The sequence below is a fragment of the Zootoca vivipara genome, chromosome 4 (assembly GCF_963506605.1).
Source record: "Zootoca vivipara chromosome 4, rZooViv1.1, whole genome shotgun sequence".
NCBI lineage: Eukaryota > Metazoa > Chordata > Lepidosauria > Squamata > Lacertidae > Zootoca > Zootoca vivipara.
The window spans coordinates 19674454-19689317 of record NC_083279.1 but is presented as its reverse complement, the minus strand read 5'-3'; the positions used below and the strand labels follow the sequence as shown (position 1 = coordinate 19689317).

The window sequence follows — 14864 nt, the reverse complement described above, 5'->3', positions numbered from 1 at the left end:
TGGTTGATCATCACCAGGGTGTAAGACTTCATTGTAGCATGGTAATCCCTGCCCTGTGAACCACCACCCCTTCTTTCTTTTGAAAACTTTTCTTTTCTTTTCACAGGCACTTACAATATTATTTTTAAAATAAAAAAACCCAGTATTTTTTATGTTTTTAATGTTTTTACGGATCTTTTTAAATTTTTATTGGTGTATATTGTATTTTGTCTTGCTATATTTTTAAGAATGCGCAGATTATAAATTCATTCATTCATTCATAAATAAAGCAAGCAAGCTCAGGTTCAGATGGCAAGCTAAGGCAAAATCATGGTTTAGATCAGTGCAGCAGGAAAATGACCAAGGAGGAGCAAAATGGTGACAATCTCCTCTCTGAGAGCCTACACATTTGCTTGTTCATGCTACACCACAATTTCATTGGGCACTATGTGCAAATAAGGGCATTGTGATTGTTTTAAGAGCCTATTTACTAGAAATAAATCTGAAGCAACTTCTACCTAGGTGGCACCAGCAATTCCTTTATCTTCTTTAGCAAATCTGACCTCATTAAAAGTTGCTATGTCCATTTCCCCCCAGATTTGCAAGCAAGCAGGCGTATTCTACCATTTTCTTTACCTTAACTCTTCCTGTTATTTTTAGCATCTGCATCACTGAACTGGCACCTCACTTCCACTAGTGACAAGTTCTGGTCTACATTAGTTAGAAGGTCCTTGAAAAATATCTGATTATTTTTAAGAACTTAGTTTTAATTATTCCCCATGGTGTGCGTATGTATATCTCAGAGGCAGACTGGGTTTATTCTCCCTTCCTCTTAGATTTGTGACAAGATTCCTTCCTTTCCTGTTTCTATAGGAATGTGGTTTCCTTCCTGCTGAGCCTACTAGTCGTGTTTCTCAGCAAGGTTCCTTCTTAAAAGGAATCTATTTTTGTCTACTTTGATTGTTTTTGTTTTCCTTTGGGTGGTGATTTTTCTTCCCTCTGCTGTCTAATGGCTTGCCTGAATTAAAAAGTAACTTAATGTTCCTTTTCAGTCTTATTTTAAATGGATGGCCTAATCTTAAGACTTGTTCTGCCTTATACGTAGGCTCAAATAATCCTAACTATGGCACATGTCACAGGGGGGGGGGGACAAAACATGGATGCCATCATGTCAGCAGCACCAGGGCCTTAGGTTGGCAGATATGACAAAGTAAAGTTTCAGAATGCCCACTTTGCACATCACAGAGTTACAAGTAATTGTTTACCATTAATACACCAATCTGTGCTATTTTGTTCCTTTTTACTAACACAGAGGAAAACCCCACAATTCCCAGCTGGGTGTTCTGTCCGAGTGACTGATCGTAGTTTTCTTTCACTCCAAACAAATAACAACGACAACCCAAAGTTTGTTCTTGGCTCACCAATAATAGTGTGTTTGAAGTGAAACAAACCCTAATCTCTAGTTCAGCTGTGATTGGCTCACGCATGGTAAATACTTAACTATGGTTTACTAGGGTGTGCAAACACAGTCATTGTCATTTAGTGCTCTCCATCTTTGAAAGAGAAAAAATAAGGACCTAATTCATAGAGCTTTGAAAGGATTTGAGATAAATATTACTGAAGTTGCACTAAAATAATTAGGAACAGTCATGCTAACAATGTGGTATATTAGTGTCAGGTTACTGGAGGGTGCTACGTACACCACAATTTAATGAACGCTCCCCCCTCCCCCTGAAATAAGAAAGACTTGAACCTCTCTCTCTCTCTGTGTGTGTGTGTGTATTCTTGTGTATTCTTGTGTCTGTCTCTCTCTCTCCGCCCCATTCAGATAGCCTGAAAATAACTTGGGAATGAGCAGCACAGAAACCTCGGTTCTCTTAAGTTCAATTAGTGCCTTTCTATTTTCTCTACTGTGAAGAACAGCTGGTTGATTTGGAGCTTTAATAGCCTGCCTCATTAAAAAAAATTCCAACAGCTTTCAGAAATGAGTAAAAATACAAGTCATTAGTAAAGATGAGCAAAATCAGGTCCTATCACTCTCTGCAGCTGTGCAGAATTAACGAAAGACGAATATCCCTCTTATTTAGCACTGAGAAAAAGAGGCTACATAAAGGCTGCAATTCTACACGCTGCTCTGGGGAAAAGACCCACTGAACAAAATGGGTCTTACTTGTGAGGAAAGATGCACAGGTCTGTGCTGTAAAGATACTAATTCTGTTCTTACCTCTATAACCTTTTTCTTTATAGAAAGATTTATATGAAGATTTTTATGAGTTGGTGAGCAGGTGATTTTTTAAAAAATAGTTTTTTTTAGAGAGAACTGCTAAGAACAGCAGTTGCCTTTACTGTCCCCTCATCCTGCGCATTACTGATTTCAGGAACTCTATTACCTCACCAGGTTTTTAACTGTATTGGTTAGTTTTATGTATTTCTGCATTGTGGGCTTGTATCTTCCAAGAAAGCAAGATAGGAATAAAATTAAAAATATAATATATGACTAACATATACTGTACTTAACTTCAACTGTGTGACATTCTGAGAGGCAAAAAGTCCCCTAGAATAAAATTTGCTTTACAAATATCTTAAACATGAGGAGGGGGGAAGGAGGAGGAGGAAATGGCCAGTTGAGTTTCTTCAGACAAATAATTACAAAATGTGTGTGTCCCAGCTAAGATAGTCTTACGTCTATGAACAGACAATCTTAAATTGCAAAAGAAGAGAAGGCAGGTCGTGTCATGTTATCATTTTAGCAGGTTATTTGAGTCTAAAAACAAATAAGGAACAATTTGAACCCAGAAGTTCTAAACTTGCCTCTGCCTCGAACTCTTTGGAAAGCCACTATCTCTTAGTTTCTTACAGGGCTGGTGTAAGATTTCCTGAGATAATGTATGTCAAGAACCCAAAGAACATAGGGCAGGTTACATCAAAGATAACAAAGTATAAGAACTACAGAACCTAAAATCACCGGAAACACAGCAGTGCACCCATACAGTACATTGGGTAGAGTCAACTAAAACTCAACCCCATGAAAGCCTGGGCAACAAGGTGCATTTGCTGACCTGCTGATTAAAGATGGACCATGTTCGTGCAAGACGCATCTCAGTGCAAGATGCCGTTTAAACTGGATACTATACAAATCCAAACTATTTATTCTTATTATTGAGACATCAAATGCTCCGCTTCCTGTGCCTGTGAAACATCCTCCAAACTGTGACCTTCATTTACCACCATATGATCAGTTAATATAAAGGAAACAAGGGTAGGAGGAGTGTTTGAGAAACTGATTTTATCGCTGGCATGCTTAGCTAAGGCACCTCAGGTGACAAGAGTTGTCAGCCTGGGGTACTGCTGTTAAGTCAGGCATTAAGAAAAAATACTTCCCACACCTCCTTGCCCTATGATGGCTTAGCAATGACTCTAGAAGGGGGCATGATATCAATGGGAAAGAAGAATAAAAACGGGATAACGGTGCTAAAGAAAAAAGAACAAACTTCTGGCCATTAACAAAATAAAAAAAATTCCTTCAGTAGCACCTTAAAGACCAACTAAGTTTTTATTTTGGTATGAGCTTTCGTGTGCATGCACACTTCATCAGATACCACGAAAGCTCATACCAAAATAAAAACTTAGTTGGTCTTTAAGGTGCTACTGAAGGAATTTTTTTTATTTTGTTTCGACTCAGACCAACACGGCTACCTACCTGTAACTAGAATTCTGGCCATTAACTCATTCCTGTTATTTTTCTACACATAAGTTAATAATGAAAGAAAAGATTGTTATAACAAAACAAAACAAAACTTGGTCAAATGACTGCTCCAACCAACAGTAGGTTGACACAAAAAGATGTTGAGCCAGTTCGCATGTCATGATAACTCGTAGTTAAAATAAACAATAGTTTGATGCACCTGCAATTACAGCACTGGGCTTAGCATTACAAGTGAACGAGTGCTCACGGTTCATTTCCCTCAAACAAACCACAAGTCCTACGTGAAGAAACACCCTTGGTTTCTGCTCATGCTTTGCTTGGAGGGAAACAAAACACAAATGCTTGTTCACACGTAATGCTAAGCCTGTGCTGCAGTTTGTTTCCTCCTCGCTGGGGAAAGGCAGGAGGAAGCAAAGTGGGCATGAATGAGCAGCATGTATTATTTTCAAATATGGTTTAATGTGTCATGTGAACCAGACCATTACACATCAGTTCCTAAGAAAGGGGTGACAGCTCTTTGAATAAGGCAACAGATATTCATGAACCTTAAGTCTCAAGTCTGTGGAAAGAACTCCTCAAATCTCTTCTTCAGATTAAAATAGGGAAAAACCCTAATGGAGTGACCAAATAACAGACTTCCAGCCAGGAGCTTTGAACAGCTGTCGGCATATCACTAACCTTTTGCAGAGCCTTCCTAGATCATGAAGCCAACCAGATTTTATTCTTTAAGTGTGCTACTCACACTTTCCCAAATTCACTATGAGTAGCATAATGACCATTCCCCACATCATAGGACTAGAATGGGGAAGAGACATTGTGCAGCTGGATTTGCTCCTCTATTTGAAAATTTAACAAATCAGGGCAAATATATGCTTTAGAACTGAATAGGAACATTGATCCCTTAGCAAACAAAGTAAAAAAAGGGGGGGGTTATACTCAGACAACAATACTCACTTCAGGTCCTGATTCAGTGCTAAGGAAAACAGCCCAATTTGGTTTGGACTGATTTGGAAGCTGCCAGTTTAATCTTGGGTCTAAATCCCAGTTTGGAAAATCCAACACTTCACGTTTCCCCATTCACTATTATGAGGAAATAACAAAATGGCTATAACATTCTTCTGTTAGGCAGAATTGGATGAAACCTACAGCTATAATAGGAGCTCCTCTTGGGCTGATGCTGCCTGCCAAATTGCAGAAATATACTAAGTTCAGGAAATCAGAGGGAAAGCTCCTGAATTTTTAGTTCCAAACATCTACCATACCATTTGTTCTGCCCTCTTTTCAGTTTTCTAAACAAAGAAGCCCCCAAAATAATCTCTTTATCATTCTGGTTCCCGTTTTCTGTGCTTTTTCAAACTCTTTGATATACTTTTGAGATTGGATGATACCAAATGCTGCGATGCCATGGATTTATATATTTACGAAGCAATCTGGTAAAGCAAAGTTGGAAAGTGTCTGACCACTGTTTTTATTTCGAACCAAACACAAAGCTTGGGAACAGATTGATCATATGACCGTTGTCTAAAAAACAGACAAACACTGTTGAACCAGTTTTTCCAACCTACCTTAAAGCTTATATATCTCACAATAGAAATGCAGACAGATTGTTAACCAACAATGGAAGAATACAGACAATGTCTACAGAGGGAGAAAATAAATCAACCAATTTAAACACCTTGCCAGAGTTTCACAAATATTCTTCATGTTAAAGGGGTTGTGTGCAGTTGCTATGGCAATCTTACTTTTCATATCTCTGCTTTCATTTAGATCTTGGTTCCTATTGGAAAGAACGCTGTTGGTCAAGACAGTCAGTGGGAAGGAGAACATTGGGAAATTGAGCAAATTAAAGAAGAAGAGCCCCCTGAAAATGTATTTGTAAGGGGAAGTGTGTAGGTGGTTTCGCCACCTGGATACAAGCATTGCAGAAGACACTGCCCACAAAAAAGTTTATGCAAACCTATCTGGCAGCTACTCCAGGGTATATACTGACCCACTGAAGGCACAAATTTCCCTCCAAGTTTGGGCTAGTCAAGAAGATGTGGGTCTTGCTCATGCCCCCTCTTTGAATGTCATGCCACTTATATCAAGAGATGACAGATAACAGGAGAGGGTTCTCAGTCCATATTGGCCTAATATCATGCAATGGGGAAAGTTCTTCAGAAGAAAAATTAAACACCATCAATGCGAATTGTGCACAATAAAATGGAAATGAATAATAGAGAGGTCTACTTTATATTACAACTGTGCATCTGCAGGCCATACGCAATCAAGTTGAACATATGTTGCTGGTCATGTTTTGGAGTGTACTTATATTTGCATAAGGTATTTAGACCTATTAACTTTTTATCATGTTTCTTATATGTTTCAACTAGTCTTAATCCTTCTACCTCTTTGAATGAGGGAAAGGGGAAAAATCATTAAAGACCTGAGAAAGTACACTTAGGGGGCCCTCTCCACCACTTCCTGCAGGGTCAAGGGCCACTTGGAGAATGCTTGGAAGGGCCCCTAGCTATTTTCCTCCAACAATGCCCCTTGCTACATCATAGGGTCGATTCATTTCAGAGGGACTACCGGAACTACCTGGATTATGGAGAAAGCTAGAGAGTTCCAGAAAAACGTCTACTTCTGCTTCATTGACTATGCAAAAGCCTTTGACTGTGTCGACCACAGCAAACTATGGCAAGTTCTTAAAGAAATGGGAGTGCCTGATCACCTCATCTGTCTCCTGAGAAATCTCTATGTGGGACAAGAAGCTACAGTTAGAACTGGATATGGAACAACTGATTGGTTCAAAATTGGGAAAGGAGTACGACAAGGTTGTATATTGTCTCCCTGCTTATTTAACTTATATGCAGAATTCATCATGCGAAAGGCTGGACTAGATGAATCCCAAGCAGGAATTAAGATTGCCGGAAGAAATATCAACAACCTCAGATATGCAGATGACACAACCTTGATGGCAGAAAGTGAGGAGGAATTAAAGAACCTTTTAATGAGGGTGAAAGAGGAGAGCGCAAAATATGGTCTGAAGCTGAACATCAAAAAAACCAAGATCATGGCCACTGGTCCCATCACCTCCTGGCAAATAGAAGGGGAAGAAATGGAGGCAGTGAGAGATTTTACTTTCTTGGGCTCCTTGATCACTGCAGATGGTGACAGCAGTCACGAAATTAAAAGACGCCTGCTTCTTGGGAGAAAAGCAATGACAAACCTAGACAGCATCTTAAAAAGCAGAGACATCACCTTGCCGACAAAGGTCCGTATAGTTAAAGCTATGGTTTTCCCAGTAGTGATGTATGGAAGTGAGAGCTGGACCATAAAGAAGGCTGATCGCCGAAGAATTGATGCTTTTGAATTATGGTGCTGGAGGAGGCTCTTGAGAGTCCCATGGACTGCAAGAAGATCAAACCTATCAATTCTTAAGGAAATCAGCCCTGAGTGCTCCCTGGAAGGACAGATCGTGAAGCTGAGGCTCCAATACTTTGGCCACCTCATGAGAAGAGAAGAATCCTTGGAAAAGACCCTGATGTTGGGAAAGATTGAGGGCACTAGGAGAAGGGGACGACAGAGGACAAGATGGTTGGACAGTGTTCTCGAAGCTAAGAACATGAGTTTGACCAAACTACGGGAGGCAGTGCAAGACAGGAGTGCCTGGCGTGCTATGGTCCATGGGGTCACGAAGAGTCGGACACGACTAAACGACTAAACAACAACAACCGGGTGTTCGGGTGCACAGTATCAACTAGAGGCCAGCCACTGAGAGGAGCTCTGTTGTCAAATCTCTGAGCCAAAATATAGCCCTCTCCCCAAATGTCCATAAACTTTTGCCCCTGAAATAGTCACCCCTAGTTTTACTATCTCTTTTTGCACCTGGCATGCCAAATTTCAAATCCAAAGCTTAGAAAAGCAGCCCTTCAGTTCACCCTTAACTATAGATATTTCTAAGTACCTATAGATAACACAGGCAGGTTAACCTTTCACTATGCAAACACAGATCTGCTATGCAAAATGTCCACTCCCACAAGCAGCTGCTTTCACCTTAGTGGGAACAACACATGCTTTTTCCCCCACTGCTGTGGCTGCTGAGCCCTGTATAGTCCCAAGTTCAGCCTCTAGTCTAGGAGGAAAAGAAGCTCTGCCAGGGAGACCCCACCACCACCGCCACCCTCTGCCATGCCCCTACACCAATACACATTTTTGGGGAGCCTTGGGGCAGGGGAAAGGGGACATTATGGGGGGTACTTCTCAAGTATCCTTGAAGATGTGCAATGGTTTCAAATGCATAGAAAGCCTTGACTCTTTTGGGGGCTGCTTCAAGGATGCTTGTGTGTCCCTCGATCTAGATAAAACAAATTACGCTCCACAAATAAGCTAAATCCCCCAGGCAAAATGGTATTTTCTTTACCTGCTGCTGTCTTTGATGCCTCATCGGGGCAAACTGAGACATCAAGATTTGCCTATCCAATAGCTCCATCCTTTGTTGCCTCTGTATGTCCACAGTTGCTCCCATTCCAACTCTTATCTCACTGGATGGCTCCACAGATGAGAAAATTGGTTCAAGAGTCCAAGCAAATATTCTTGCCACACCACTGGGTACACAAAGTACATGGTACACTTTTAGCACACTGCTGCTGTAGCACATTCCAGAAATCTGAAAGCAAAAATAATCAACAATTCTTAATATGCAGCTATCAGAATGCCATATTGACTAGCAAAATTTGGATAACATTTATCTGAACAATTAGCTTTAGTGACACATCATTACCTCATAACTGGATATGGATTTCAAAAGGTTGTTACTTTTAATGTGAAAGCAAAACTCCAAAGATGACGAATCTTGTCTCACACATGGTTCCAGATTTTACTGAAGCACAAGTATATCACAAAGAATATGGTTGTTCTGGCAAGTAATACAAAGAAGAACCACCAACTAAATGTGGGCAGGCAATATGAGAAATTAGGAGGGAAATTAGTTATCTATTCCACAGCGGACTCTACTTGGGAACGTCACAAGGAGAATGTTTACAAATCAACCATTTCTCTACGCAAACACCACAACAGGCCCTATTTGCTCTAGAATAGGTAATTTCCCTCCATCTAAGTCATAACTGTTTAATCATTACAGCATAGCACAGAAAGAAGTTACATCATCCAACAGGTTAATATTACTTGTCCAAATTAATAAATTTATGCCTGATTTTTACTACAATTACATTATTTTCTTATCTTAAGTCAGACGGCTGTTTTTAGAAACTAATACATGCCTCAAGAATATTTTTGGGGGATGAAAAGGGTATGGGAGATGGCAGATATAGATGGGAAAATTTCAAGTCAGGGTGGTGGTTTATTTACCTGCTTAAACTTCAAGCAATTCAGAGGTTGGCCACTCTTTGGCAATATCACCATTGCCTATGTGTCATGGGTATGCATTCAGCATAAGTTTCTTTCTGCTTGGAGCTGCAACTAAGCTACCCACTTGGCCAGGTGAGTGGATATTTGCCTCAAGAAAATTGAAACATTGGTACTGTATCGGCAAAAGGGCCAGGATCTTTTGTTAAGCAAATGCCTTAACTGTCCTGTTTTTAGGACAGGAAAGTCTGTTTTCTCCCGGAACAAATACTATAATGGTAGAGATGAACAGCCTCTTTCTTCCACTCATTTTGTCCATGCGTAAGATGCAACCACCACAAGAGCAGCATGCATTTTTCTTTTCTCAGAAGAGATACGATCTTACACATACAACACATTGTGGGGAGAGGCATAGCTTGTGTCTGAGACAGTGTTCGTTTCCTCCTTGGAGTCTAATGTGGCATGATGAAGATGCATCACATTCACTCCCAACTCTACTTTGATAAAAAGAGAAAATAACTGCAGTGTATGTGAATGTTGCCTGTAGGAAACTAAGAGAGATATTTAACTGTCACATATGCTGGTACACTGCAACATCAGTACTGATGTATTTATACTGGTGTAAAATGTCTTAAAACCACAAAAGGAGATGGTGTGCTATACCTACAGTATTTCCATTTGCCCTATCAAGCATTTATGCGTATTTAGTGGTGTTTGATTTGCTTTATTACTTTCTTTGACACTCAAAACTTCCTCTTCCGCTAGTTCATAAGTTATCACCCGAGAAGCTAAACACATGCAAATTCAAGCTGTTTTTCTTTCTATTAAAAAAACCCTGTTTTTCTTCTGACTTAAAAATAAGATGGACGGTGTGAGGATCTTTTTACAGTTCAATTTCTTTCTAAATGAACTATATTACAGCATTATCCTGGAATCTTAATGCACAAACTAAAAAGGTTGCAAGGATATATATGCACAAACTAAAAAGGTTTCAAGGATATATATTCACGCAAGAGCATATATTAACGCAAGAGTCTAACCAATTAATTAGTCAGCAAGCTAAATGAGTCATATTTTGTATTCTCTCCAGGGTTTACTATTATTTTTTTAGAGTAGCTAAACTGTCCTAGAGCAGAGATCAATATTGTTATGGTGTAAGCAAAGGATCCTTTGCACCGTGTATAAAATCTGGCACATGATTAAAAAAAAACCTCTTCTTTTTCCCTTGGATTAGCATTGTCAAATGTCCTCATTTGAAATACACATCACTGTCTAGTGGTCTGCACCCTCCCATCTCAACACTAAACCACAAAGAAAAAAGGAAGTGGCTGTGGCTTTGTTTTCACTTCCGATAAATCAAACAGACACTCTGTGCTGACATGCTATATGACAGAGATGCCCATTTGTACTCCTTTTGCTTAAATGGAAGATTTAACAATTCAGCTAGAATCATCTACATTCCACTGAGCATGAAAAAGGGAAGAAGTAATGAATGACAGCCAAAACCCGTTGCCAGGCATGTGAAACAAGACTGTCCCATCATTTCGTTCAGCCTTCTTCCCTTTGCCTTCTGTGAGCAAACGTCAGGAAGCCAAGGGACAATTTCGTTACTCTGAGTTTCCAGCACATTCGTCATGACTCACAACACTTTCCAGTTTAGGACAGTACTTAAGCAACACCATATTGGCCTCAACAAAAGTTCAGCAGTACCTGTACAGCAGATTTGAAAACAAGTGCCGTTTTGAAATACTGACTACCAATGTGAAATCAAAGGCCGGCATATGGCTCAAGAGGCAGGTGGACTACAACTCTGATCATCCCTAGCTAACAGGACCAGTGGTCAGGGATGATGGTAATGACAGTCCCAAAACATCTGGAGGGCTGAGTTTCCCTATGCCTGGGCTAAGGGTACAGGTCCTCTTATGAATCTGTAGCTGGTTAGAGAACAGGAAACAGAGAGCAGGAATAAATCAGCAGTAGTCACAATGGAAACATGTAAAAAGGATTTGTATTGGGGCTGGCCCGTTTAACTTGCTTATAAAATGGTGTTGCGTTACGCAGGGGTGAGCAGTGTGGTTTGCTGATGGCCTCAAATGATTCAAGGTAAAAAGAAAAAGGTGACTGCCGAGATTCCCAAAATGATTTCTCCGAACTGGGGGAGTAGGCAATAAAATGACAAACTTAGTTCAAAGTAAGAGTACAACGAAATACAGTGGGGCAAAATCTCCTAACTTCATATGTAAACTAATGGAGTCAGACTTGATGGTGACCAACAAGGTTACCAATCTTGGTTGTCCTGGGTGAGTAGCCAATAAAATCAAATTGCAGCAGCTGTGAAAAATGTGAATCCCATCCTAGCATTAGCAAAGCAACTAAAAATGAAACTCCCAATACCACAATGCCTTTATACCAGGAGTGGCAAACCTCTGGCCTAAGGGCCAGATGTATCCTGCAGCCGCACCCAACATCAGGCTTGTAGTCTCTTCCCCTTGCCCCCTCCCCACAACAAAATCAAGCTTTTAAAAAAGCTTCCATTGGTGCCAGTGGCAGGATTATTAAAAGTCTCACTGCAGCTGGGGTGAATCTTTCAGGGGTGGTGGTGTCACAGGTAGGGGGGGGTTAACCCTCCTCCCGGTGCATCATCAGTTTGTCAGTCATATTTTTATTGTTTGCAGTACCATATAACTCACTCCCCACCCCCCAAAACCCCCAGACAATTCAAGAGCAAGTTAAAAGCCAAGTTCTCAGAACTTCAAAATGTCAAGTTCCCGAAATCATTTAGGTTAAAAAGTCCCTTGGCAGTTGACACTGTTTTAAAAGTAGTTCATAACTATCTTGATTGTTGCATATAGTGCAATATAAAGTGAGCCTTGTCTATGTCATCCAGCAGCTAATTCCCAAAGCATCTGACCTTCTAAATTATTATGAAATGGACAGATCAATCTATCCTAATTTCTCATATTGCCTGCCCACATTTAGTTGGACAGATCAAGAGTAATGCAGAATATATTACACAATATCTTCAGTCTGGCCTGATCTGCCTACAGAAAGGTGGTCCCGTCAGATATTTTGTGGGCACTGTTTGAAATATAAGCTGAGTAAATGCATGCCCTAACAAGGGGTGGGGGAGGTCATTCCTACAGATAAACAGTTCATTTATGGCCAGATTTAATTTTAATATTCCAAACTGAAGGCTAAGAATCTTTCATATAGTCAAAGCTCATTTTGGAATCTTCAGCAAAAATTACATCACAGATATTACGGTCCAAAGATTACATTTGAAATGGAATAACTTGACAACAAACGATTACCAAGCTTACAAAACACAGTTTTCCTAAATACCGTGTTTCTCCCAAAATAAGACACGTCTTATATTTATTTTTTCTCTAAAAAAACACATTGCGGCTTATTTTCGGGGGATGTCTTATTTTTTTATTGAGCATGGTACGGGGCTTTCTTGCGCCGCCCGCTGAGCCCGCTGCCGGGTCCCTGGGCTTCGGGCGGTGCGGCGCGTCGTGGCTGGGGCTGCTGCCGACTCCTGCCGGCTCCTGCCACTTCGCGCGCCGCCCGCTGAGCCCGCTGCCGGGTCCCTGGGCTTCGGGCGGTGTGGTGCGTCGTGGCTGGGGCTGCTGCCGGCTCCTGCCGGCTACTGCCACTTCGCGCGCCGCCCGCTGAGCCCGCTGCCGGGTCCCTGGGCTTCGGGCGGTGCGGCGCGTCGTGGCTGGGGCTGCTGCCGGCTCCTGCCGGCTCCTGCCACTTCGCGCGCCGCCCGCTGAGCCCGCTGCCGGGTCCCTGGGCTTCGGGCGGTGCGGCGCGTCGTGGCTGGGGCTGCTGCCGGCTCCTGCCGGCTACTGCCACTTCGCGCGCCGCCCGCTGAGCCCGCTGCCGGGTCCCTGGGCTTCGGGCGGTGTGGCGCGTCGTGGCTGGGGCTGCTGCCGGCTCCTGCCGGCTACTGCCACTTCGCGCGCCGCCCGCTGAGCCCGCTGCCGGATCCCTGGGCTTCGGGCGGTGCGGCGCGTCGTGGCTGGGGCTGCTGCCGGCTCCTGCCGGGTCCTGCGGCTTCGTGTGCCGCCCGCTGCCGGGTCCTGGGGCCCGTTCAGTCGGAGCTCGGCGCGTCTCTGTGCTGGCGCTCCCGCTGGGCTGGGGCTTGGCGCGCGCTGCTGCGTTTGCCGGCTCCCGCTGGGTCGGCATGTCTTATTTTGGGGGGATGTCTTATATATTTTTGCCTTTAAAAGATCGTGCCATGGCTTATTTTAGAGGCACGTCTTATTTTAGGAGAAACACGGTACTGCTAAATTAGCAAGATTTTTTAATGGAGACTAAGGATATCAATGGCTACTCATTATGATAGCTATAGACTAGCTCCAGGACCAGAAACAGTATGTCTCTGAATACCAGTCACTAAGCACAACATTAGAAGGCAATTGCCAGATCAAGGGTTTCCCCACAGTCACCAGTTTGACCACTGTAGGAAATAGAATGGTGAACTAGATAGGCCTTTGGTCTGATCTGGCAGCATTCCTGAAATCTAGATCTCAATGTTAGACAAAAGACTAATCTTTCCACTACCTAGTAATCTTTGCACGGCACAGAGCACAATCAAAAATGCAATCCGACTTTCTTTTTAAAAACTTTTTATTTTAGAATACATTACATACACGCATGCAACAAAATAATAATGAGGAAATGGAAATAAAAAGGGAGTGGACATCATTCAGTTTAATATGCAATAAATAATGAATTCTAGTCCACAATACAACAAGTCCCTCCTATCTCAGAAGCCGCATGTGTCAAGTTTTTCAAGCTCAGCACAAGTTAGAAAAACAAACAAACAAGAAAGCAAACAAGCAAACAAACAAACTATATGGTAGATAGTTCCCGTGGCTTAAAACAAGAGGAAAACATTTACTCTATGACAGTAAACAACTGTAGTCACTAACAGAGGCTGCCAGGGGTAGCTTGAAAAAGGAGTGCAGAATGGCAAATACGGTAGATTCATTTTTTCTATATTCTATGGTTTTGTCAAAGGAGTGCCATGTGCACAACAATGTCAACATTAACAATGACATGGTATTCATTCATTCAATTTGCATCCCACCCCCCCCCCCCACGCAGGTAGAGAAAAGCCCAGAGCATAAGAAACAGCAATGATAAAACATTAAACACACAACAGGTAAAAGCAGTTTAAATATTATAAAAAATGGTTACAGTGTATCTCTGCCATCAAATACCTTAGTAAAAGGAATGTTTTTAAATTTCTCTTGAAAGTTAATAATGTGGGAGACAGATGCACCTTACTAGGGAGGATATTCCACAAATGGGGAGCCACCACTGAAAAGGTTCTGCACAGCTCATCGTCAACCAGGCAGCCAGCTTATTTGAAGGCAGTTTTCCAGTTTTGGTAAGTATAATGAGTTGGATCCAAAGGTCACTCAATCGAAAGGAGGGAACCTTTGTATCCAATATGATGTATTTTTGGAATTGGTGATAAACACTGAAAGGAAACACAGCTGGATTTCAACTTAAAACTTGTCAAGTCTGCACCAAATACAAGTTTCATAAACATTTGAAAAGAAAAGAAAATTCTCCTATGAAGTTAAAAGTAAAGGTAAAAGGACCCCTGACCATTAGGTCCAGTCGTGACCGACTCTGGGGTTGCAGCGCTCATCTCGCTTTATTGGCCGAGGGAGCCGGTGTACAGCTTCCAGGTCATGTGGCCAGCATGACTAAGCCACTTCTGCCCCCGTCGCGGGGATTTGAACTGCCGACCTTTTGATCGGCAAGCCCTAGGTTCTGTGGTTAAACCCACAGCACCACCCTTTGAAGTTAC

The 14864-nt window shown here is 41.9% G+C and overlaps 1 protein-coding gene across 1 annotated transcript in view; it reads right to left on the bottom strand.

The window, feature by feature from the left end:
• The window catches only part of UBAC2 (UBA domain containing 2), an 83787-nt gene that overhangs the window by 7733 nt on the left and 61190 nt on the right, over positions 1-14864 (bottom strand). Inside the window, exon 7 of the mRNA XM_035114308.2 lies at positions 8091-8336. Within this exon, the coding sequence (XP_034970199.1) occupies positions 8091-8336 (246 nt within the window). The remainder of the gene's footprint in view (positions 1-8090; positions 8337-14864) is intronic.